This window comes from Amphibalanus amphitrite, unplaced genomic scaffold (genome assembly GCF_019059575.1).
Source record: "Amphibalanus amphitrite isolate SeventyFive unplaced genomic scaffold, NRLGWU_Aamphi_draft 000915F_arrow, whole genome shotgun sequence".
NCBI classification, from domain to species: Eukaryota; Metazoa; Arthropoda; class Thecostraca; order Balanomorpha; family Balanidae; genus Amphibalanus; species Amphibalanus amphitrite.
In genome coordinates, this window is record NW_024882409.1 from 90,376 (window position 1) to 116,355 (window position 25,980).

General features: G+C 51.5%; 2 protein-coding genes across 2 annotated transcripts; one reads left to right on the forward strand and one right to left on the reverse strand.

The window, feature by feature from the left end:
• Window positions 1–1,324: 1,324 nt before the first annotated feature.
• LOC122368021 lies at window positions 1,325–4,177 on the reverse strand. Its single transcript, XM_043341613.1, has one exon. It carries the CDS (start codon window positions 4,175–4,177, stop codon window positions 1,325–1,327), a length of 2,853 nt encoding a protein of 950 aa, XP_043197548.1.
• A 3,561-nt stretch (window positions 4,178–7,738) lies between these two features.
• On the forward strand, window positions 7,739–24,824 carry LOC122368029 (folliculin-interacting protein 2-like). The gene is made up of 13 exons (XM_043341621.1): window positions 7,739–7,866; window positions 8,304–8,481; window positions 9,591–9,693; window positions 10,198–10,300; window positions 10,952–11,047; window positions 14,088–14,218; window positions 15,104–15,281; window positions 15,889–16,030; window positions 18,442–18,602; window positions 19,461–19,650; window positions 20,013–21,158; window positions 21,774–22,241; window positions 22,650–24,824. Exons 1-13 carry the CDS (start codon window positions 7,781–7,783, stop codon window positions 22,746–22,748), a joined length of 3,081 nt encoding a protein of 1,026 aa, XP_043197556.1. The 5' UTR covers window positions 7,739–7,780; the 3' UTR covers window positions 22,749–24,824.
• The last annotated feature ends 1,156 nt before the right edge of the window (window positions 24,825–25,980 follow it).

The following is a 25,980-nucleotide window of genomic DNA, read 5'->3' on the forward strand; positions in this document are numbered from 1 at the left end:
ATCATGGAGGAATAATGTGTTATGTTCAATGCTTTATGCTTGGGTATGAGTATTTTGGTTCCCACGTGGCTACCGGTCACAAATTCGAATGGAGCATGGTAGAATTTAGAAAATAATTAATTGGTCAGAACTGGTTCACTCTGACCGACCCCGACTCCGACTCCGTCATTTCGCTGCCCTGGATCACTGACCTTACACCTACCTAGCCCAAATCCAACCCATAGTATGCTCGATTGGAAGGTAGGAAATTAGGAATATGTCGCGAACATGACCTGCGATATATTTACATAGCATTGGCAGGCTCCGGCTTTGTAATCCAAACGTTTGACTAAAACTCAAAATTAAAAACGAATGAAAAATGCATGCATTAACCTTCGCCCCAGTGGGGGGCATATGTTACCCAAGATTACTTTACTACTCTATGTTACCACCCTGTCGCGTTTTTTTTTTTTCGTGCGAATAAAAAACCGCCGGCGCGTAGCGCCGCGCCGCTTGGAGTAGCTTTTTGTACATCAATTTTGGACAATGTGTGAAATTTTTGACCCCAGGTCATGTTAGGTCAGGTCACCAGGTCAAGTTAACTGACCAAGCCTAAAAAAGTTTGCAATCATGTCCAGCCTGCAGTGTTTTTTGGAGTTTTTGCCTTCTGGAGGCTAAACCGTTGACCTGAGGTCAATTTTGATAATGATTTTATCAGAAGAAGAGTTCAAAAGCCATCGATTGCTTTTCCATGCGTTTTCTAGCAATCATAGTTCCTGAGATAACGGCATGTTTTCTGAAAAATATACCTAATGACAATTGGCAAATTTTGACCTTTGATTGATGACCTCTGGTGACCCCAATATTGCTCGAAAAATGACAAATAGTTTCAAACGTACGCAATGAGAGCTATCGATTGCTTTTTACCGCGGCTTTCTAGCATAGTGTATTGTACTAGAAAGAGATCGAATAAAAGTCAAGCGTTTATCGATTTCAACTCAATACGAAATCCGCCATGAACTCAACAATTACGCTTCTACAATTGCTTCACTCCACTCCATATCAATAAATCCACTTTCCTTCGTTCCTCTACGGCTCCCCCCTCGCCGCCGCGCTGCTGCTCCAAATTGCCGTTCTTGCATTTTTGAATCACGCGGCATATGACATGTGCATATTCACTCCGGCACCTCATAATTAGTGAATGACCTAAATCATGTAGGCACTTCTAATTACTAACATAGTTTGATAATAGAAATAACTCCACATTCCCCCCTGATCTCCGATCATTAAATTGTATGTAGACAACGTTGGAGCAGCGCTATACAACAGCGCGCGTGGGCAGACTTCAGAGGCAAATACTACAATGTCCTTGCCGGGTCCTCACGCTACACGTCTTTGCTGGCATCTGTCTGACGACGGCTGAGGCCGGGCTGTCCGCACTCTCAGTCTCGTTGACCTCAGCCGCTGTGGCCTGAGACACTTCACACTCGAGCTGGGGGGCACCATCAGCGTCATTTATCTGCTCGCAGCCTCCTGTCGTTCTTGGAGCTGGTATCTGGATCAGCCATGACTCCTCTGCGTCTTCTCCGGGCTCTTCTCGTTCATACTTGGGCTCCGACTCCAGAGTGCAGTCTGTTGAAGCTTGGCGCAGATCGCGCACATGACGAGGAATGCTGTCGACTTCCACGGTCTGGGCCGACACCACTTTGGTGACCGTTCCCACTGAACTGGGTACGTCACATCGTGTGTTGGGATCTCGAACCCACACGCGATCTCCCAAGCTGAACCGACACACGACTACACCAGGATCGCTGGAGTTCTCGTCGATTCCACGTATTTTCACTTCATATCGGTATATTTGATTCGCCGGAGCAGATTCAGCACTGACGTCGTCCTTGGGTGTCACGTTATACCAGTACAGTGCCTCCTGCACTGAGCAGCTTGAGCGGGCTACAATACACTTCACTGTCCGGTGGCACCGCTCCACTATCCCATTTCCAGAGGGTCGGTGGGCGCTTCGAAATCGCATGGTCACGCCCCATCGCTCGCTGAATTCGGAGAAGGCACGACTACGGAATGCCGCTGCGTTGTCCGTTAGGATTTCTCGCGGCGCTCCTCGTTCAAAGAATATCTGCTCCAGCTGTTCGATGACGCTGCTGCTGTCCTGCCTCTTCAACTTCCGCCACACAGCAAAGCGAGATGGGCCGTTATCTATCACCGTCAGATACTGGCCGCCGTTCACATGTGTTATGTCCATGCTCAGCCGTGTCCACGTTTCCGGAACGCTGAGATCTCCCTTACACCACCTGACTGGAGCTGGATCCAACGACAGGCACTGCTGACACTGATGGACGACGGCGCGCACCTGGCTCTTGGTGACTGCTGGTACGGACTTCTTGCAGAAGTAGAAGGTGCGCCGTATCCCAGGGTGCCCAGTCGAGTCATGTATGCGTCGGACCTCATCTGAGTTGTCATGACTTGCTGCGGCGGCGGCTACACCACCGTCACTTCGCTGGTCGGCGCCACCGACTTCAACACGGACAGCAGAGCCGTCTGATGTCGGAGCGAGCCACTTCTGCGGCACTCTGGTGAGGGCGTCAGCTCTGTTCTCTCTGGACGTGACGAAGCTCACGTCTACCTGGAGACCGTATTCCTCCACCGTGCTTCTGATGGTCTCCAGTCGCCGACGAATCAGCATCTCCCCCGCCGCTTTCGTTTTCACTCTTGCTTTTCCTGAAATCGCATCGCTCAGCCAGTGGTAGACTGTCCGCGAGTCTGTCATCAGTTTCACTGTTTTGACTCCCCATGGAATCACGAGATTGATGCCTTTTAGTGCTGCATCTAGCTCAGCCATATTTATATGGGCGCACTCGTCACGTCTTAGCCAACATGCGTCTTCAACCACTTCTCCCCCGATCTGTACCACAGCACCTAGGGCCAGGGAGCTCGCATCTACCCATACTGTTGCGTCTTCTCCATCCACGTCCCATCTGCCGCGTGCTGGGTCTGCTGCATCCACTCGCTGCATGACTTCTTCCAACATCTTCAGTATCTTCGGGTCCGTCACCGGTTCATCCCACGACGTTGTAGTCGCATTCGCCACTCTCTTCATGAAGGAGGCAGCCGGCCTCAGCCAGCCGCAGACCGGAAGGTGACTGACGAGCCGACCACATAGCGAGAACAGAGCCCGCTTTGTCAGTGGCTCTGGGACGTCTCCGACAGTGTTGTCTCGTCTCCAGACCAGATGACCGTCCCCCTCCTGTACCCGAAGTCCAAGGACACGGGTACCGCCAGAGAGGCGCTCCGGGGGCTTGCAGTCCAAGCCATGCTTCTTGAGGTGCGCCACAACACGCTCCGCCGGAACAGCACTCTCATCGACAAAGATGTCGTCGATGTATGCTGAAGTAGCGCGTCTGATGTCTGCGTCCCAGCTCAGGATAGTGGCCAACACCTTCTTCAGCACCAGAGGCCCGACGCTCAAACCAAAGCCAAGACGCGTAAGACTATACCGTCTGCCATGGAAGACAACTGTTTGATAGGGCCAAAGTGACTCGTCTACGTGCACTTGCAAGTATGCTTTTCGGAGGTCGATCATGGCTCCATCAGTGCCCCTTTTCCTCCACTCGCGCAGTTTCTCGGCGCACACGTCTGCGTCTGCGGTATGCGCATCAACGAACGAATTCAGCTGTCTGAAGTCTAGAACTGGTCTCACCTTCTCCTTGTTCCGATTCAGCACCGCCATGAGAGGAATTGTTCCCTTCGGCGGCCCCTGTTTCTCTTCATCGTACGGCTCGAGCCAACCGTTTTCCACCCACTGTTTCAGCTCCTCTTCATATTCCTCACGGCTCTCTGGCGGTATTTTATACTCCGACACGGTGTCCCTCAGCGCCTCAGGTGCCGAGCCATCCGCCCACTTCCAGCTCATAGTCCACTTCTTATCCTTTTCATCGTAACTTGCTTGAAAATCTGCCTCATCAACATGCACTTTCACACGGCTCTCATTCCCACTCAGACCAGTTTCCATGTTTGTCTGTTCCGGGTTCATCACTCCTTGTTTCAACGGTTCCGATTCTGTCAGCTCTGGTTCTGTCGGTTCTGGTTTTGTCAGTTGAACGGCAGCACAGTTGAGCTCACCTCCGAACTGCACTTGACTGGAGTTTACCAGCGTAACTCCTCCCAATGCCTCAATGCCGTCCATGCCAAGCACAAGATCAAAACCCAATGGCTTCTCCATCACCACTAGGACATCAAGATCAGCAGCAGCACCGTTCGGAAGACACACTCGAATAGGTCCACTGCCGTCACATTGGTACCGTTCGCCGCTTACAGTTCTCACATTGATTCTTCTCTTGGTCCAGCCGGGACAGAAGGACTGATCAACAATACTGCGGGAACATCCAGAGTCGACCAGCGCCAAGCCGCTGGTGCCATTGACCTCTAATTGTCTTGTAGGGAGGGCGCCGCTTAGCGCGGAGAGGAGGCTGGCGCTGACGTCTCCCCTCCCTGCCTGTTTTCCGGACAGTGAGCCATCGTGTGACCCGACTTCTGACACCGGAAGCAGACTACCTGTCGGCAGAGGCGTGCGATATGCCCCTCTTCTCCACATCGGTAGCACTTCACTGGCCCACGAGTCTCACCACGCTGGCGCTTGTCGCTAGTAGCACCACGCCAAGTCTGACGAGTCTGAACCGCCGCGGCGGTGTCGCAGTCGTCCGCCAGCAGCGCCCGCGCACGGCCGAGCACTTCACTCAGGGTTAGCGACTCGATACGGGTCCCAGCTCTCATAGTCTGACGCACAGAGTCCGGCAGACCGGCCACAAAGGCACATATCAGACCAGTATCAGGGATTCCTCCGAACAACAGAGCTAGCCGTTTAAGCTCAGAAAGATAGACATCGACGGACTCACCAGCACGGAGTCTCCTGGAGATGAACTGGTCATAAGCCGTGAACTTGTCAGCTGCGAATGCCGTTCGCAGCGCCTCTTTTATCCGACTCGCATCGGCCTTGTCCTCTTCACTGAGCTGCTGGTAAACGTTAAATGCGCCACCAGTTAGACGAAGCGGAATAACGTTTTCCAACTCTGTCACTGACCTCAGTCTGCAGGTGAGTTCCACTTTTTCCAGCCACTCGAGCACTGGTTGTCTTCCATCGAATTCTGGGATGATCCTCAAATCGAAAGTATTTGTGTCCATTTTGAAGCGAGCCGAAATAGCTTGTATTGTACTAGAAAGAGATCGAATAAAAGTCAAGCGTTTATCGATTTCAACTCAATACGAAATCCGCCATGAACTCAAGGCCATATCAGGGGGGTACGCTCCGGCTGTTTAGCATTACGAAAAATGGTGACAGACGTTTGTGGAGGATTGTCGACGAACTCTTGTTCCGCGAGCAGTACTTGCACGCTAGCGGAAAATTCACCAATCAGCGCTCGGCAGTACTCGACGCTGATTGGTCCGACGCTCGTGACGAAATTGCGGGGGACCGCAGTTATTCTCTATGGACCCGAATAGGCTTTTGGATTTCGGAGGGGTTTCTTTAAAATTATATGCTGTTTGGAGCTGTTTTCGAGTTGAAATATATTTCTTATGACTGTTAGCTATATAATGACACCATAAAATCATGATTTTAATAAATATTACCGATGTAATATCGGCCGAAAAGACATGCTGTCATGGCACGGACTGCCCTGCGGCTGACGTGGGGCCCCTAGTGCCAGCGTATGGTAATAATGGGTTGACGAAGGGTTATTGGAGAAACTTATAGCCCCATCAGCATTCAGTATAGGGTCATCAGAGGCCGGGAATGTCCATCAGGGGTCTGAGTAGGCCTGTCGATCATAGGGGCATACATGACACATCATGGCCCATGGGTCAATGTAGATCCATTAGGGGCCGTTGAAGGGCCATCATTGTTCAGCGTGGGCTCGCAATTACCTCTGACGGGCATAATGGCGTGCCCCGATGGACTAACGCTGGCCCCTGATGAACCATCACCCGCCCCTGATAGGTCTACAAAGCCCCCTGCTGGGTCCAAATTGGTCACTGATATGCCCAAATGGGCCACTGAGAAACCCGTACAACATCCCCTGACTGCACCTGCTGGACCAGTGCCGTCCCCTCATGGCCCACCACAGCTCTTGAATGACCTTTTCAAGTCCCCTGAAGTGCCTTTATTGGCCTAAATGGCCCCTGATTGACTTATGTGGTCCCTAATTGTCCTATATGGCCCCCACGAGCCCTCAACGTCCCTAGACAGCCTTACATTATATGCCACTGGGCCCTGTTGGGTCAGCACCAGCCCCTGATAGGCTTGCACTGGACCCACCGGGCCTATACCGACTCATGAAGGGCCTATGTCGAGCCCTCATGGACCTCCGATGACCACACGCCGACATTGTGGCCCCATCAGCAGTGGTCCGTCTATCCCATGTACTTACGGTCTTTTTGGCCGATGTGACACCGGTAGTATATAGAAATGTTATGATTAAATGTCGTTATTACACAGTCAAAAGTCACAGAAAGAATATCCAAGCACAAAAATGGCCTCAAACCCAACAAAAACTGGTATAAAACGCCTTCAAAAGCCGTAAGTCTATTAAACGCCATAGGGGAGTAGCTACAGTCCCCCGCAATTTCGTCACGAGCATCGGGCCAATCAGCGTCGAGTATTGCCGAACGCCGATTGGTCGATTTCCGCTAGCCTGTAAATGCTGCTTGCGGATATAGTTTTGAACAAGTGAGGGTCGCGGCTACTAATTATCGCTTGTCACCACTTTTTCGTCGGGAACGTTCTACCTGGTTTATATAGCCTTGGGCCATATATAGGAGGTAGCGACACTGAGCGATTTGTTTACAGCCAGTTTCGGACTCAGTGACGCAAATGTGTCGTCACGGGACAAAACAATATGGCCACCTCTAATGAGAACCAAGTGCAAGAAGTTCCCGGATGTAGCCAGCACTGACGTCACCGGGTCCGAAACCAATGACATCAGTACTGGACCTATGGCGAAGCAAAGTAGTGACACCCCCCTGCATGAACTCAACAATTACGCTTCTACAATTGCTTCACTCCACTCCATATCAATAAATCCACTTTCCTTCGTTCCTCTACGGCTCCCCCCTCGCCGCCGCGCTGCTGCTCCAAATTGCCGTTCTTGCATTTTTGAATCACGCGGCATATGACATGTGCATATTCACTCCGGCACCTCATAATTAGTGAATGACCTAAATCATGTAGGCACTTCTAATTACTAACATAGTTTGATAATAGAAATAACTCCACACATAGCCCTCTTAGTTTTTTAGTTAGAGGTGGGTGGTAACATATGCCCCCCCCCCCCCCACTAGGGCGAAGTTGGCTGAGACCGCCATTGGGGCGCGGGTTAATTGTACCTAAATGAGCTTGAAAGAACACCGAGTGCCCGAGCCCCCCCCCCCCCCCCCCCGGCCCCCACCTCGAGAAATATACATTTATAATCACCAACAGCCGCATAATAGGCGCCGATGATAACTATTGCCTGAGCACTCATTGCCTCCATCCTCAAAACCCTGGCGACGCTTATGCAATGCAATGACTCCTACATCCGCTGTTGGCGCCATCCATCCGGAAACTCCTCCTCGTGAGCTCCCGTACCCAAAATACGCGGCGCAGTCATATGACGGACCGATTCATCCGACCTTGGGCGTGATCCACTCGCTAGAACACGTTGCCAGTTTGCACGTTTACTGTGACTGGGCTCAGCTGAATGAGGTCAGATGCGAGTGTTTGTTTACATGGAGCTCCAGTGTGCTATCACGAGACATGGCGTTGTTGTCTAGACTGTTTGGTGGTAGAAAGAAAAGTGCATTAAAGCCTCTGAAAGGATATGATAATGTACCAGAGTTTAAGTAAGTATTATTGATGTTTTCTGCAGTAATTATCAGTTTGTTGATGCTTCTAATTATGTGCTTTTATTATTTATCGACATTCATGGCGCAGCCGTTACAATTTGTTCAGTGCATTTATATGCATTTTTATTAGTTATTTATTTATTGTTGCATCTTTTCAGTAATTTGTATCACCATTTTGTCATGTAGATCCTAAATGACCTGCATGGTCTTATACAGTTTGCAGCTTATACATATTTTGTGTGGGCTAACAGCTGTTTTCGATGTTTATTTTAGTCATTGGATTGGGGTGATTGATTTACCACTTTTGAATTTCGAACTTGAGGTACCTATTAAGGCAGTTTTGTAGTTGCAGGAAGGCTCAAGTTATGATGTTTGTGCACAGAGACAGAAGCTTTCATATTCCTACCCTCACCCTCATTTCATTTTTTCCGCAGTCCCTGGCAGCCGGTGGCCTTGGAGCCAGACCAGGTCACTGTCCTGGTCTATCGGGAATGTGAGGTACGAGGCAGGAGGCTGCTCTTTGACTCATCCACCGTCCTGCTGGTGCCCTGCGGAAGTGGCACGACAGAACACGCTGGCCTCATTGAGGTGGAAAATGACACAGGCTTCAAAGTAAGGAATAGGGTTGGCCTTATGTTGGGTTAATTACTATCAAAAAGCAATATTAATTTAAATGTGCTGGCATATTATTTGTATACTTTGTTGTTCTTTCCTCAATGCTCATTTTTTATTTACTCACTAAGCATAATGTCATTTAGTCCTGTAAGCAACTGCAATGAAAATTATGTGTGATATATTTCTAAACAAGAATTATTGCAAAGCAATATCATTATTCAAGTAATGGTTGTGCAATGAGCACCGAGCAGCCTATCTGATTCCTGCTCTCCAGATAGTAGGCAGGTCCTGTATGGTGTCATGTTTTTACATACACTTTTAGGTGTTCTGTGCACATTTAATTTTTGTCTGAACTTCCTAACCAATCTGATTTATTGACTAGAAAATCTAACAAAAGGCATGCATCTATTCAATTATATGATGATGCTGCAGTGCATATCAGCAGAGCATGAATCAAAAGTGAAGTGATCAAATTTGATGTCATACCTGCTTTCTCTACAAGATCAACATGGATGAACCTGTAACTTCATTTGTAGACTTCACTTGTCAGCTTGCAGTCATCTCTAGAGTCTTTTTATTAATTTTGGATCATGTACATAAAATTGTTGGGCATCACATATTTCACTCATTTGTCTTGTTCACACTTAGATTACATAAGCTGAAGCCTGAACTCTAATTGGTTGACAGCAAGCGCTCACAAATCTTCCCAAATTTCTCACAAATCTTTGGTCCATTGCATTTGCATTGTTTACTGAGGATTTTGTCATATGAATAAATGGCAGGCATTTAGCAATTAAGGCGTTGAGTAAGCCTAAATAAACAGATATAAAAATAAAAAAGCAAACAGAGACGCCCCAACAATCATTTGAGGCATGCATGATGCAAATCTATCAATATTCTTATACAGCTCGCTCTATACCTATGCTGCCCCACCATCTATGTTCACTGCTCAGAGGGTTCCCGTTAGTGTTGGCTCGCGCGCGAGCCGACGTCATCGCCTGTGACGTCAGGTCATGGAATGCGTCATACCCTCCTCACAAAATAGCTGGCTGCTAAACTGCAGCACTCTGTATATTTTATGTGCTGATACTTTGACTGTGTTGCAGTACACTCGCCAACGTCCGGACGCCAAACAGCTGGGAGAGATGGTGTTTGGTACAGTGGCAATGGCCTATGGAGGACCCACATGCAAGGTGCACATTGTCAGAGGTAAGCCGTCAGTAGCTGCATGAGTACTCTTGAGACTCGTGTCTTATTGTTCGTTATTTGAAAGGTCCGAGAATGAACTGCAGAGCATTGCTTCGCTGGATGGAAATTCTGTATGCATAAGCTGGTCATAGTAATCAGTTGCTGCCACTCTCCCAATGTTAGATATAATTCGTTACCAATTATGTTACTTTTTCTACTTTTAATGTTACACGCTTCGTTTCATAAACCTTCGTTTCATAAACATAAGAGGCTTATTTTTAACCAACTTTTCATGGCCACGTTTATTAGTTGCTGCAGCATTACTCTGGTGTATGTGTTTGCTGATGTGGCTTAGCTCAGTATGTGAACCTGTGACCTGTTGACATTCTGCGCCGTCGTTAACCTAACCCGCCCCCCGTCCCCCAGTCGTTGACCTCTGACCCGCCCCCCGTCCCCCAGTCGTTGACCTCTGACCCGCCACCCGTCCGTCGGTCGTTGACCTCTGACCCGCCCCCCGTCCCTCAGGCGCGGAGGGTGCCGATCCGAGCTGTTCCCCGGATACGATGATGATGAGCCGGGTGTTCCCACTGCGCCAGCCGGTCCGCCGCGCCAGAACTCACGGCAGCAGGTGAGTGGGGGGGGGGGGGGGGGTTCCACGGCTTGGGTACGAGCCAGTGGAAATAAGACATGGCGTACTGTCATTGGTACGGCCCTCCAGGTATTTAGTGGTTGGTTGCCAACATCACAATAAGCGATCTGCATGGATGAATACGTCTAATGGCTGTTGAAAACCATTGCTGAAGCGTGTGCACGAACCCTCTTCTCATTTCTATTGAGTCATTTTACAGGAGTGTCTCTGTCATTCAAAGTTATTACACCAAAAGCACATAGGTTAACCAACCACTCTTTTGCTGGAGGGCCGTACATGTCGTAGACTCAAACCAAAGGAAATATGACATAACTTTCTCTCTAAGGCACAGTTGGAGTTGAAACTTGGTCGTGTCACAGTCTCAAACCAGTGCATCCAGGATGTGGCATATGTGCCTTTATTGTCTGCTTCTTTGCGTTTTTTCTCACGCTGTGTCGCACTGTCTCTAAATGCAACTTCACTCTGTCCTGTCGGTACTAAGGCAAACTGCTATTGCATCGTCTGCGATACTCTGTATTGTCTGTCATACCCTGCCTGCCTGTCTATCATACTCTATTTGTATCGCCTGTCATTGTGTCTGCATTATCTGTCTTACTCTGTATTATCTGATGCCGTGCCGGCTCCCCTCAGCGGTACGAGTCTGGACGACTCGTGTAGCTCGACCGGCAGCGAGCTGTCCCTGCTGCGACTGGACGTGGCCGGTCTGCCGTCACCGCACCACCCCAGGTCAGTTATACCACTCACCACCCCAGTGTAGCTCCCAGCGACTGGACGTGGCCGGGCTGCCGTCACCGCACCACCCCAGGTCAGTTATACCCCCAAACATATACACACCCCACCACCCCAGGTCAGTTGTACCCCCATCACCCCAGGTCAGTTGTACCCCCATACATATACACACCCCACCACCCCAGGTCAGTTGTACCCCCATACATATACATACACACACCGCACCACCCCAGGTCAGATATACCCCCATACATATACATACACACACCCCACCACCCCAGGTCAGATATACCCCCATACATATACATACACACACCCCACCACCCCAGTGTAGCTCCCAGCGGCTGGACGTGGCCGGTCTGCCGTCACCGCACCACCCCAGGTCAGTGTTACCCCATAGGGGAAGGTGGGGTAAGACGGCCCAGCGGGGAAAGACGGACCATCAGCCCTCCCGGCTGAACCGCTGCTGGTATCTACTGCTTTATGCACTCACTATGTTTGTTTTCCTTCGTAACAATGGCCACCTTGAGCTCATGCTGCTAGGATGCATAGCTTTTGAGTTATCGAGAAAAATGTTGTTTTTCGTCAAACCGATCTAATATTAGAGGTCTACGGGTGATTCAATTACGGCGCCTTTCTTGCATGATTAGTTTCTATTTTGCACTTAACTGTGAAGAACAAAGTTATAAACTTAGTTATAGTCACACTTCAGGAAAGGCAAGGTTTTGCAATGTTGGGCTATTTGACATATGCGTCATGATAATGACAGAATTTAGATTTGGGGCAAGACGGACCACTGCGGTCCATCTTACCCTGTGGTGGTCCATTGTACCCTGCATATGGAAAGTTCTTTTCCAAAACATTGACACAAGTTTAAGTAAGCTAATTTTTCAGGAAGGAGTCTTTGTTGCATGTGAGCCATGCATGCAAGTGCTCAGTTAGCATACATTCATGCCAAACGACAATCAACACACATATTCCCAGCTTTTAGCTGCACTTCCATCACACATGAGTACAGAATAAAGGCTTATTTTGTTATTTTACCATTCTGGTTACTTTTTCTTACAAGAGTACTGAGCAGAAGTGCAGTAACACACATGAACGGATAGCAGGCACTGCTGGGTGGTCCGTCTTACCCCACGTTTTTTCTTGTCTGAGTTTTTGACATGTCCCTCTTTAAGAGCATCCACCACCTAGATGTCTTTAATTTGAAATTTAGTCTTTACACATATCAACAGAGGAAGGATTGAGCATTCCGAAGATTATAAATAATATGAATTACAAGAGCAGTGTAGCAAGATATGCGGCCTCAAACCCTAGCTGGTCCGTCTTACCCCACCTTCCCCTACACATACACATTACACTTCCAACCCATCACCCAATACAACTGACCCCAGGTAAGTGTTATCACACCTGTTCTCCCCCTCCCCATAGTTATCGACGTGCTTTTTTCAAACCCCACATATTCTGTTCTCCCATGAATTACCAACAAGTTTCATAGAAACTTTCAAAACAAGTCCAGTCACTCGATTTGTCTCAAGTTTGCCTGTCTTAGCAGATCAAGCAATGCCAGAAAGAGCTAACGAACACACATATTTGTTCAGGATCGGATGATTGAACAACACTTTTTAACAGGGATCTTTCTTGCTTCTTAGAAATTCACGAGAGAACGGATGTGGAGTTAGAAAAAAAGCGTCGATGTGTTCACAAACGCCACACCGCAAGCGCCCACTTTCCACAATGCCCTAAGTCACTGTCATATTATTTGTTATCAGTGACATGAATGCATGACATATCTTTCTGTGTTGCTCTCGTTATATCTGTATATATAATACTCATCTTGCGTTTGAATGCTACCTTTGATGGCTTTGGCTCCATTCTCATGGCTTTTGATTCTCCCTATGGCTTACGCCTAAGAGAGCAAGGTCCCATAGCTTTTCATCTAGCCTTTCCCCATGTCCATAATTCCCACAGACCCCTGGCCTCTAACAGACCTCTCTGATGCCGAACCCCTCAGACCCTTCCAACCTCGCTGACCTCTAACCAGGACTGCGGAGTCTGGATTTTCGGTGACTCCGACTCAGGGAAAACTCGTCGACTCCGACCGACTCTGACTCCGACTATGCAGACTTGGCAGGTCTGCGGAGTCGATGGATTTTCGGTGACTCCGACTTTGACTCCAGTCAGAACTATCGACTCCGACTCCGCAGCCTTGCCTCGGACCTCTGACTGCAAACTCCAAACCTCCACAGTCCCTTCAACACATCTTACTTCTACCCTCGGTGACCATTATCTTGGTGAACTGCCCACAGGTCATTTAGCATGGATTGTCCCCTCTGACATCTGACCTGTGACCTCCCTGACCTGCCGACAGGTTTTCCAGCATGGACTGTCCCCTCTGACCTGCTACCTCCCTGACCTCCCTGACCTGCCCACAGGTCATTTAGCATGGATTGTCCCCTCTGACATCTGACCTGTGACCTCCCTGACCTCCCTGGCCTGCCGACAGGTTTTCCAGCATGGACTGTCCCCCTCTGACCTGCGACCTCCCTGACCTCCCTGACCTGCCGACAGGTTTTCCAGCATGGACTGTCCCCCTCTGACATCTGACTTGTGACCTCCCTGACCTTTCTGACCTCCCTGACCTCGCTGGCCTTGTTGACCTTGACCTGCCGACAGGTCGTCCAGCATGAACTGTCCCATATGACATCTGACCTGTGACCTCTGACCTCCCTGACCTGCCGCCAGGTCGTCCAGATTCCAGCATGTCCCCTCTGACCTGTGACCTCTCTGACCTCGCTGACCTTGTTGACCTTGACCTGCCTACAGGTCGTCCAGCATGGACTGTCCTCTCTGACCTCTGACCTCGCTGACCTACCGCCAGGTCGTCCAGCATGGACTGTCCCTTCTGACCTGCGACCTCCCTGACCTTGACCTGTCGACAGGTCGTCCAGTATGAACTGTCCCATATGACATCCGACCTGTGACCTCTGACCTCCCTGACCTGTGACCTGTGACCTCCCTGACCTGCCGCCAGGTCGTCCAGCATGGACTGTCCGCCGCCGGCGGGCCGCCTCAGCGAGGACTCTGGCCTGAGCAGTGTCGACAGCTTCATGGGACCGCCGTCCTACATGCCGACGCCGTACGGAACGCCGCTGTCGGCCCAGGGTGAGTGTGTGACCACACAGCCCACACAGGGGTAGTGTTTGACCTCACACTCAGGCTAGCATGCTACCCATGATCACCCCTTAGAGTCGGTCGCTCAGGTTATGTTCCCACAGGCAGGGTTGTGCTTGACTCATGAGTCGAGTCAGAGATTTGACTCAACTCTGACTCAAATGAGTCAGGTTTGAGTCGAGTCGGATAAAATGTTGAGCTGTTGAGTTGAGTCAGAGTTGAGTCAGACAAAAATATTGAGGTGTTGAGTTGAGGCAGAGTTGAGTCAGTAAAATAACTTTTGACATTGAGTTGAGTCAAAAACATTTAGGAACATGAGTCAGCTGACTTATCTTTCTAGAAACAATATATACAAGCCTATCATTCTCCCCCGCTTAACAACTTAGGCCTGGCCCTGCTGCCGAATTTTTTTTTCACCCCCCCCCCCGCTCAACAACTTTTCATCTGAGCCAATTTTGAGTCAACACACTTGACTCAACAAAAAATTTGAGTCAAGTTTGAGTCAACTCATATTTTCATTGAGCCGCTTCAGTCATGAGTCGAGTCAAGAAAAAAATCTGCTCCTTGTTTGAGTCAGAGTTTGAGTCAGGGCTTTCTGAAGTTGAATGACGAGTCGAGTCGGCAAATTTTTTTGAGTCGAGCACAACCCTGCCCACAGGGTCGGTGCATGACCCTAAAGGGTCAATGTGGATCATAGGGCTAGTACAAGTGACTCACAGCCTACGGATTCAAGTGCAAGTGACTCACGGGGCTAGTGCTCAGTGCAATGTTTTGCTAAGGATGATGTGCTAATAATAACGGTGCTATGATACCCATGACGGTGCCTCACTTTGTTACCATGCCCCTCTAACCCCCCCCCCCCCGCCTTTACCCCAGGCTCCGGGGCCTCGCTCGGTTCGCACGGCTCTCTGCACCGCTCAGCCCGTCTGCGTCCCATTGGCTCCTCGGACCTAATGTTGACGTCACGCGATGACGCACCGTGTCTGCGTATGACGTCACGCGCCGCCCGCCTGGCAGTGGTCGTCCTGGTGACACTGGCTGGGCCGGCGCGAAGGTCAGTGACCCGGGGGCGGGGGGAGTGGGAATGCAGCCAAACTGGATTGTCAATGTGTGGGATGAGGGCGTGGCAGGAGTTGCAAGTTTGAGGAGGTTGTGAGAAAAGATGGTGGGTGCTTTGTTGTGACGTTTAAACAGTATAATGTTGAAAGTTTTGGCTTTTTTAATTCTGTTTAGCTAATTATGGAAGTACAGCAAATAAAGTATTTCTGTTGCATTTTAACTAGGCTGAGGCTTTGGGTGTAAGTGCTGGGAAATGCTTTGTTACTTTGTGTTTTGTTACTTTGTTTTTTTCTCAGCAATTGAGTCTGTAATAACTCGTTGCTTACTTGTCTCCCCTGTACCCTCGCAGCTCATAGTTCTGGAGGTTACCATTGTACAGTGTAACCGTGACCATCCCCTCCCCCTTTTTATCCAGTGTTCTGGAGGGCACATTACTCTATGTTGCAACAGTGACCTTCCCCTCCCCTCTCTCTCTCTCCAGTGTTCTGGAGGACACGCTTCTCCAGTAACTGTAACTGGACCCTCCTCTCCTCCTCTTTATCCAGTGTTCAGGAGGATACCCTACTCCAGTACTGTAACTGTAACCTCCCCTCTCGTTCCAGTGTCCTGGAGGACACGCTCCTCCAGTACTCGCTGCAGCTGGAGCACCTCCTGGCGCGCCTCCAGCACACGGTGGAGCGCGCCTACCACGGCCGGAGACACTTTGTGAGGACCGTCCACCAGGCTACAGCCGTCACCAAACAGGTGGGTAATGGATAGACACGCCTACCACGGCCGGAGACACTTTGTGAGGACCGTCCACCAGGCTACAGCCGTCACCAAACAGGTGGGTAATGGATAGACACGCCTACCACGGCCGGAGACACTTTGTGAGGACCGTCCACCAGGCCACAGCCGTCACCAAACAGGTGGGTAATGGATAGACACGCCTACCACGGCCGGAGACACTTTGTGAGGACCGTCCACCAGGCCACAGCCGTCACCAAACAGGTGGGTAATGGATAGACACGCCTACCACGGCCGGAGACACTTTGTGAGGACCGTCCACCAGGCCACAGCCGTCACCAAACAGGTGGGTAATGGATAGACACGCCTACCACGGCCGGAGACACTTTGTGAGGACCGTCCACCAGGCTACAGCCGTCACCAAACAGGTGGGTAATGGATAGACACGCCTACCACGGCCGGAGACACTTTGTGAGGACCGTCCACCAGGCTACAGCCGTCACCAAACAGGTGGGTAATGGATAGACACGCCTACCACGGCCGGAGACACTTTGTGAGGACCGTCCACCAGGCTACAGCCGTCACCAAACAGGTGGGTAATGGATAGACACGCCTACCACGGCCGGAGACACTTTGTGAGGACCGTCCACCAGGCTACAGCCGTCACCAAACAGGTGGGTAATGGATCGACACGCCTACCACGGCCGGAGACACTTTGTGAGGACCGTCCACCAGGCTACAGCCGTCACCAAACAGGTGGGTAATGGATAGACACGCCTACCACGGCCGGAGACACTTTGTGAGGACCGTCCACCAGGCTACAGCCGTCACCAAACAGGTGGGTAATGGATAGACACGCCTACCACGGCCGGAGACACTTTGTGAGGACCGTCCACCAGGCCACAGCCGTCACCAAACAGGTGGGTAATGGATAGACACGCCTACCACGGCCGGAGACACTTTGTGAGGACCGTCCACCAGGCTACAGCCGTCACCAAACAGGTGGGTAATGGATAGACACGCCTACCACGGCCGGAGACACTTTGTGAGGACCGTCCACCAGGCCACAGCCGTCACCAAACAGGTGGGTAATGGATAGACACGCCTACCACGGCCGGAGACACTTTGTGAGGTCCGTCCACCAGGCCACAGCCGTCACCAAACAGGTGGGTAATGGATAGACACGTCTACCACGGCCGGAGACACTTTGTGAGGACCGTCCACCAGGCCACAGCCGTCACCAAACAGGTGGGTAATGGATAGACACGCCTACCACGGCCGGAGACACATTGTGAGGACCGTCCACCAGGCTACAGCCGTCACCAAACAGGTGGGTAATGGATAGACACGCCTACCACGGCCGGAGACACTTTGTGAGGACCGTCCACCAGGCTACAGCCGTCACCAAACAGGTGGGTAATGGATAGACACGCCTACCACGGCCGGAGACACTTTGTGAGGACCGTCCACCAGACTACAGCCGTCACCAAACAGGTGGGTAATGGATAGACACGCCTACCACGGCCGGAGACACTTTGTGAGGACCGTCCACCAGGCTACAGCCGTCACCAAACAGGTGGGTAATGGATAGACACGCCTACCACGGCCGGAGACACTTTGTGAGGACCGTCCACCAGGCTACAGCCGTCACCAAACAGGTGGGTAATGGATAGACACGCCTACCACGGCCGGAGACACTTTGTGAGGACCGTCCACCAGGCCACAGCCGTCACCAAACAGGTGGGTAATGGATAGACACTCCTACCACGGCCGGAGACACTTTGTGAGGACCGTCCACCAGGCTACAGCCGTCACCAGACAGGTGGGTAGTGGATAGACATTACACACGCCTGCGTTTTCACGCTAAACGCGTGTGTTTCGCATGCTTTGTTATTGTCATCGGTAGGTAATGGAAAATAATGATGTGTGCATTGCGCAACTTTCAGCAAATCCATTGGGCTTTCGAAGGTGTTCAATTTCATAAAGCTTGTGAATTATTCATGCGTGCGTGTCTGTAATGAAACTTAGCATGCTAAAGTTTTGATTTGTATTTACGAGTATAGGCAACTGACATCGACAAAGGTAGCTGCCGCTGGAGTATAGATGAGTAGTATGAACTAATGTGATCGAGACGCTCGTGATTCTCATTGTGGAGACTAAACTCGTGTCAGATTTGGTGTAACGTGACTCCTTTTTCGGCGTGCTGCGTTGTCACGTTACGCTTTATGCCGCTACGCTACTGTCGCGGTACCCTGCTCTGGTGTACCACCGTTTTGTCACTTGACGCCTTTCTGCTGTTCACTGTTCTGTACCTTTTTTAGCATCACTGCTATACCATGCGACCGACGTTCTAAAATTGCTGCACTGTCACGTGACCGAAGTTCTAACATACTGTACTGTCACGTGACCGGCCTTTTCTGACGTCACAGGACTTGCTAAACCTCCTGACGGCCCGACGTCTACCGCGTCCCGTCTGGCTGGGTCTGACGTCAGACTCGGTGACGTCACGTCAGCGTCAGCGATTGGCCGAGCTGTTCGTGTCGGAGCTGACGTCACTGATCGCGGAGCTGGACACCAAGGAACACAACTGGTCAGTGGCGGGCCCTTCTACGCTATACTCGTAATTGAGGTCCCGTACCCGCTACTTAGGCCCCTTTCCCGCTATAAACGAGGCGAATTCCCGGCTACTGGGACCTCCTCCCCGCCAATGAGGTCCGTTCGACACTACTGAGGTCCCTTCCCGGCTACTGAGGTCCCCCATCACTCCCAGAGCTCGATTGCAGTCGGGAAACATTAAATACGCAAGTTTAAATAGCGGGCTTTTTTCTTGGTTACTGCTGAGTTTTGTCATGTGGGGCATTCACAAATGATACTGTCAATTCGTCAACTTGTTTTGTATTTTGTTCACGATGCAATAACATGTTTGTTTTTTGTTGGGTTAGGCCCTTTCGGTCCAATGAGACCATTTCAGAGCCGGGAGGATGATAGGATATAGGGGGAGACATTGGTCTGGGCAGGCACCCTAGTAAGTCACCGGGGCTGAGCCCGTCCAGAGGACAGGCCACCCAGCCCCAAAGTACTCACTGCACCCGGCTACGGGGTGCGCTCCCTCGGGAGCAGCGGTGCCGCTCCAAGGGAGCAGCCCGCATGAGGTAAAATTGCCTGTCCAGCCCGGAGGGGGTTGCGGCGTGGAGGAGAAGGACTTCAGTATCCTGAGGATAGAAGCACGGAACGGTGCTGCAATAACATGTCTGCCTTACATGGCCTCGCTCATCTTTGTCATGCTTTCATTATCCGTTTCAGTAGCTCACTGCTGAGCTCGCATGCCTCCCTCTCGAGTTATCAAGCTGTACTGACTACTGAGTCCCTTCCGCTGGCTCTCATACTGACGTCTTTTTTGTTAAGTATCACTTTCATTCTGACTGACGTGTCTCTATTCCTTGTTTAGCTTCATGTCGACACTCCTCACGGCCGTCCTAACGCACCACCTTCACTGGGTGTTGACGGTGGCGCCGCGTGGTGGCGGAGCCGGGAAGCTGCAGCCGCCGCCTCCCGCGCGCACCCTGGTGGTGGGACGTAGAACTGAGCTGGTCAGCCGGCTACTGCTCGTACTGAGCTATTTTATACGCGATCAGCTGGTAAGTTATGAGCACAGATATGGAGCTATGTCGTCAGCTTCTCATATGTATTTGTGTACTACCCGTAATAGATGATTGTTGCACATCGTTCGAGCATTTCAAAAACACAGATCACTTCGTACTTACGTACAGACGTACGTACGTACGTACGTACGTACGTACAGACACACGCTCAGTTTTGACTGTCGTTATGCTCCGTTCGAGGTTACCGTTATCGTCATTCAGGATCTAGTTATACCGAGCTGTACCTGGTTAAGTGGTTATGATATCTAGCTACCTAGTTAAAACGTTAAAAAAGTTATGCTTAGTGACAAAGAATCTAGCGACTGTCGGCCTTTCTGACACGCGTTTTTTTCCGACAGGTGTCTGAAACCATGCCGTGGAGTTTCTCCCCTCTGCGTGCTGCTACTTCCACCTTATCCACCACCGGTCGAGACACTTCCAGTGGCTCTCTTCGAGTCTCTGAAGCACCTAATGGAGACCTCTCTACCGGCTCGTTACGGGGGTCTGAAGACCCGTGCGGCGGATCTCTGAGCTCACTGCAGGCTGCCGGGCGTCTATCCGGCTCCAGCGCGACACTGCGCGCAGAGGAGAGCGGTGCGACGCTCTCGCCGCCGCTGTCAGCGGTCTCCAGTCAGGCACAGACACGGTCGAGGTTTTACGTGCGTTTGGATGGAGCGGAGGACCCACCGGAACCTCAGCAGCCGCTGGGAAGGAGTCGGTTCTACCTGCCGGTGTCAGTGGCGAGTGATGAAAACGTCACACGCGCGGATACGGACTCGGGTTGTGGCTCGGCAGATCCACCCACTACCGCTGAAGCGCCCACCGTGCCGGCGCTCGTGGTGACTGATTTATCCACCTCCCGCCCGGCTGGCGGAGGTACCCTCGCCCCACCTATAACCACCGTGACTCAATCCCGATCCTGTGAGCCGCTATGTCGACCTTCTGCGCCCCTACCGCCTCCCTCCGGGCGTCGCCTCTCCCGGTCGTCGGCTGATCTCCGCGCGCCGGTACGATTTGTCGTCGGAGGCGATGAGGAACCGTCAGAACCGACGTTGGACGTGACAGACGCGACGGCGAACGTCCCCCCGGTCGTGACGCAGCGTCCGACTCGACCGGTCGTAACGTCGGAGAGTTCGGATGATGACTCTGGTTTTGCTGGGTGCGAGCGGTGCTCAGGACGAAGTGCCGCTGTTGAAATTCCTCCCCCTCTGCCGGCGGCGGGAGGGAATCACTCTCCCCTCAGTCGACGCCATAGTGATTCAATACGCGATACATCTCAGTATCTACGTGGATATCGCTCGCTACGGTTCGCGCAGCAGTCGGCGGGCTGGGCGGCGCGGAAGGCTCGACATGTGTCGGACGGAGGATCGCCCTCGCCACCGCCTGAACCGCCGCCGCCGCCTCCCCCGTCACCGCCACCACGAGAGGTGCCTTCACCGGCTGTGGGGAGGCTTTGTCGGTGTTTAGAGAGGACACCCGAGAGCCCCGTCAGGCTTCAGCAACAGGTGAGATATACCTGGAAATAGTGGGAATTGGGAAATATGTTACAGAAGCCTGTCACACGAAAATATTTTCCCGGGGAGGGAGGCAAAAGATGAACCTTTTCAGGGTAGGGACATTAATTGCTAATCCCCAAGTGCGAGCTGGGTTATCCCATGATAAAGATTACAATCCATCAGGATGGAGATGGGTGGAGATGGGGACCTTTGAGTGACAAGATGGTTCAGCTAGATAGGACAGCTGCAGGTGAGACTACCAGAGTCCAGAAGGAGCTGATTGAGACAATTCCAACAGAGAGGAAGTACATGTAGCCGCTTCTACCCCTGGAAAGCCCGGTCTTGTCCGACATGTTTCAATAACAGCTGTTAGTCGTGGTGTTGTTGCATGTCCTTACTGAATGATAGGACATTGTAACATTTTTTATTGAAGTGTGTTTTACGCGAAGAATATCGTCGCATTATCTGTTACAGCGTGTTTTGTTCGGGTGTAATGAGAATTACTATTTAATCGTTGGTCTAATAACTATGTTTAGAGACCCCTATGTCTCTCCGTGTATGTAACATGTCTACGTCTGACCCCTATGTCTCCCCCTCTAACCCCCATTCTCTGCTCCCTCCCAGACGGCTCTTCTGGAGTCTGGCCGCGGCGGGCCGGGCCGGCAGTCCCTCACCCCCTGGTCGGCTCTCGGCGGAGGCGGCTCTACCTACGTCCCCGACCTGGCCCTCTGGGGCTGTGACACTCGTGCCGCCTGGGAGTCTCGTCTGCGACCTGACCTAGCCGCCGCTGCTAGTAGTGGGGAGATTTCCTGTGTACTGGCCGATACAGACTCATACTCCGTTCAAGTGCTCTCGTCACACGCGTTCGCCGTGTGTGACGCCGGGGGAGGTTTGAGCGGCCTGGCAGTGGTGTTTGCTCCGCTGGTGTCGGCACTAGTCGAGTCGGTGTGTCGGGTGCACGAGACTGGTGCGCCGGCACCACTGGTGTTGAGACACCTGGAGAGTCAGCTGGTGCAACTGACGGCGAGGGCGGCGGAGATGGCGCAGTTTCTCATCAATAGCAGTCTGGCTAACATGCAGGAGCTCACCGAGGTGAGAATGGGGAGCGGACGAGGGTGAGAGGATGGCGCAGTCAGGCCGGGGGCAGTCAATTAGGGTAAGAAGGGACGTGAAGTGAGAAGGGGGCTTATAACGGGTGAGGAAGGGGCGCAGTGAGAACAGGAGCTTTCCGAGGGTGAGAAGCTCACTGGGAAAGGGTGTGGACCGAGGAGATGAATTTCGCGTGGTTTAAGTGGTCGAGGGCGCACAACGGGTTGGAGAGGCGGAAAGGGACGCTATGAGTGAGGACGTGCCTCTAAATGTGGACGTTCCTGTGATAAGGGATGAACCGATGTCCCCGTTTTATATTTATAACGCCCTCATGTTTCATAATATAGTGATAAATCGGATATGCGGAATTACCTCGCCCATGTCTCACCCGCTGTCCCGTGTCCGTTTCAGCTGATGTCGGTCGACTCTAACGACGTACCCCTGCTGCTCTCTGCCGCCTCTGTGCTCTGTCCGGAAGTGGGCAGCAAGTACGGAATCTCAGTAAGGTGACCCGACCCCACACACCGGTGTATGCCCGCTTCACCCACCGGTCAGGGCTGCTGACGCTGACTGCGTCGTTAGAGGGTTCTCTGTAACGTATGAGCGCCATTTTGGGTCATTTGTGCGTCAAAGGGGACAATAAGAGCGCGTCCTGGACCGTGTGGGCGCCCTCGAGACAGAGTGAGCGCTCTCTGGGCTGGCTGGGCGCCATGCGGCACGTATGGGCGCCCTGCATACCGTATGGGCGTTCCATGAGCCGTATGGGCGCCATATGGGCCGTGTGAGCGCCCTCTAGACCTATGGACGCCCTCTGGCTTGTGTGGGCGTCATATGGACCGTATGAGCACCGCATGGACCTTATGGGCGCCGTATGAACCTTATGGGCGCCATATGGCCCTTATGAGCGCCGTCTGGGCCGTATGGGCGCTCTTTGGATCGTGTAGGCGCTCTCAGGCGCTTGTGGTTGCCCTGTGGACCGTGTGGGCGTCCCTTTGGACCGTTTGGGTGCCTTGTGGGCGTCCCGACTGCCCTCCTTCGCCCCGACTCCCGACCGTGTGCCCGTGTGGGCGTCCCTCTGGACCGTGTGGGCGTCTTGTGGGCGTCCCTGTGGACCGTGTGGGCGCCTTGTGGGCGTCCTGACTGCCCGGTGGCTGTGACAGCTATAGTGCATATCGCGAGCTTCCCTGCCAATCGCCGTCGTGAACTGATCCGCGGCGCCTGTTAGCACAAAAGGCGCCCTGGGAGGAGTGTATGGGGGCGTCTGACTGCACAGAAGACGCCCAAAGGACAGCACAGTGGTTGAATGAACCGTCGTTGAAGAAGCGCTTGATCTGACGTGTAAACTAGTTGATCTGCCGGAGAAGTGTTAACTGCCCTTGTTTCGTCATGTTATTGCACAAGTGTAATTTTGAAAATTGTGTGCTGAATGTGGGACGTTATGAGTATCTTCTGTTGGTATACGTTTGGAGCTAATGATTTTTTGGGGTGGGATTGATAAATTGAGGCGAGTTTTCTTCGTTCAGTTTTATATTCAAGAAATTAGAACTAAAATATTATCCCTTTCACAAAAATCTGAATTAGGCTCATTTTAAACCCTCAAAATATATATTTTTCAATGTCACGAGCAAACTACTTTGGATGCGTCTGGCTCGTTGCTTGCCTTATCTGAGGTGTGTTTGGAACCAACGCTCAGCCCACAGCTAAATACTTTTCCTTTCCAGTTTCGCGATATAAGCTTGTGTCCGACCTGAGGCTTGTTTCCCTCGCATAGCCTTTGAGGATCCGTAACAGCGGAGCGAACAACCGCCTTGCAACTCTAAGATGTCAAAGCGCGCCAAAACTTGTCTCGTTTTGTCCATTCTCTCCCGCATATTGTCTGAACCCCTCTGGTTAGGGCCGCTAAACTGGCGGCTACAGACTTGTTCGAACGGAAAATATGCCTGGGAAGGGGAGGAGAAGAGGAGATTTTCCATTGCCATCTCTCTGGTGGTCTAAGGGCGTCCCCCTTGTCTTAGTGTAATCATAGTCCTCCTCTCAGGAATTAATCGCCGTATAATTAGAACGGGAGCAGAATTCGTGTTTCCCGCTTTAGGACAGTCTATCCCATATTCGTAGGACCGTTAATCCCATTGTTGGGACACTACGTCCTGCTGGGACAATCTGTCTCAATTTGGGACAGTTTGTTCCAATGTTGGGACCGTCTGTCCCATGTTGTGACAGTCCTACCTGCTGTTGTGACAGTCTGTCCCATCGTGGAAACATCTGTCACATTTTGGAACCGTCTGTCCCACTTTGAGACCGCCTGTCCCTTTGTGGGATAGTATGTCCCATCATGCGACTGTCCGTCCCAGTCTGACGCCCCCACATCTGTTTATTATTGTCCGCTGCGCAACGTTTAAGCAGTGTTTAGTTCCCCCATGACATCAGTCCCGGCTGCCATGGTAGGGAATGTACTGGTCGGGGACTGGTCGGGATTTCCCAGTGTGTGGGGAGGGCGACTGATGCGCTTCCCCGTGTCTCAGGGTGTCGAGAGTGTGTGTATTTATACGTACGGCCTAAGGGCTGCAATACATGAGGCAGAATTGGTATTTTTGTGTGGCTGGGATTTGCTTGCTCGCTTGACGATCACTAAGACGAAAAGTTGAGGCAGAAAAACTTGTCGAAGAATGTTGTTTCAGGCCTCAATATCAACTGAGCAAATAAAATGGCATAAACATTCTATATAGGAGCTCGCCAAAGCATATCAAGGCAAGCACGGCGTCCATAATGACTATAGCACCAATTGCCAAGCTGTTTGGCATAATGCTATGTGTGGAATAATGCCCAGCCGTTTGGGGTCACCCATCTCTAGCCAATCCAGGAAGGCGGCGACGCGGGTGGGTGGGCGCGATGGCCTCGATTAGGGGTCATTTACATGTCATACCTCGGGCCCTCCCTAATAAGCAGTGACAGACGGCGTAACGCCAAACAATGAACTTACTGACGCCACGCAGGTCGATTGTTTTCTTTTGGTGCTAGGAGGTTTTTTTATTCAAAGGCAATCAAAACGTGACTACATATATTTTTGTGACGAAGTGAGGATGTGGCTGCCATGTCGAAAACCTGGAGAGGTGTTCATGTATTTTTATACAGGTTTTCCGTACCTGATAAATGAGATACTTACCTATCTCTGAAGATCTACAACGACTTGCCCTGGCAATTAATCGCCTGTGCGACCCACACCTGTGCGTCTTCTGCTTCGGGGACCTTTATCGGCACAACCTCCGCCCGTAAACCCCGCTGCCTCCCCCTGTCGTATTACAGAGCCAGGACCTGCATACCAAAGTGACCCTTCAAGGGGGCCGAGCGGTCGCTGTCAGATAATAATGGGGAGGGTCACCGGGGTACGGTACTAAACCGGCCAGACGAAGGGAGGGGCGTCCCACGCGCCTGACCATGAATAGCATTAGCCCGCGCCTAGCTACAGCGGTGTTTGAACTTCCTACCCGGTGTCCGGGTGTTTTCGCGAATAGCGGAGAAACGGTGACGGACGGCTCACCGTTTTAAAATAGCTCGTTTGACTTTGATTTGTTTTGGGGAAGGTGCGGAAAGTTTGGGGTCAAGGTCATGTTACCTCATCATGCTAAGTCAAGTGAATTTATTTCTAATAAATCAACATGTGGATGTGTCGCACCATTCGCTCGGTCAGAATTTATTAACTAATGCTTAACCTGCTCTTTTCAAAAATCGATACCTTGCAACC

What these genes read in the sequence shown, in the direction of transcription:
- LOC122368021 (XM_043341613.1), bottom strand. Translation starts at nt 4,177, where the DNA reads ATGGACGGCATTGAGGCATTGGGAGGAGTTACGCTGGTAAACTCCAGT.
- LOC122368029 (XM_043341621.1), top strand. Translation starts at nt 7,781, where the DNA reads ATGGCGTTGTTGTCTAGACTGTTTGGTGGTAGAAAGAAAAGTGCATTA. An exon ending in CTGGCTGGGCCGGCGCGAAG is followed by an intron (nt 15,282 to 15,888) that starts GTCAGTGACCCG and finishes CTCTCGTTCCAG; the next exon opens with TGTCCTGGAGGACACGCTCC. An exon ending in GACACCAAGGAACACAACTG is followed by an intron (nt 18,603 to 19,460) that starts GTCAGTGGCGGG and finishes TTCCTTGTTTAG; the next exon opens with CTTCATGTCGACACTCCTCA.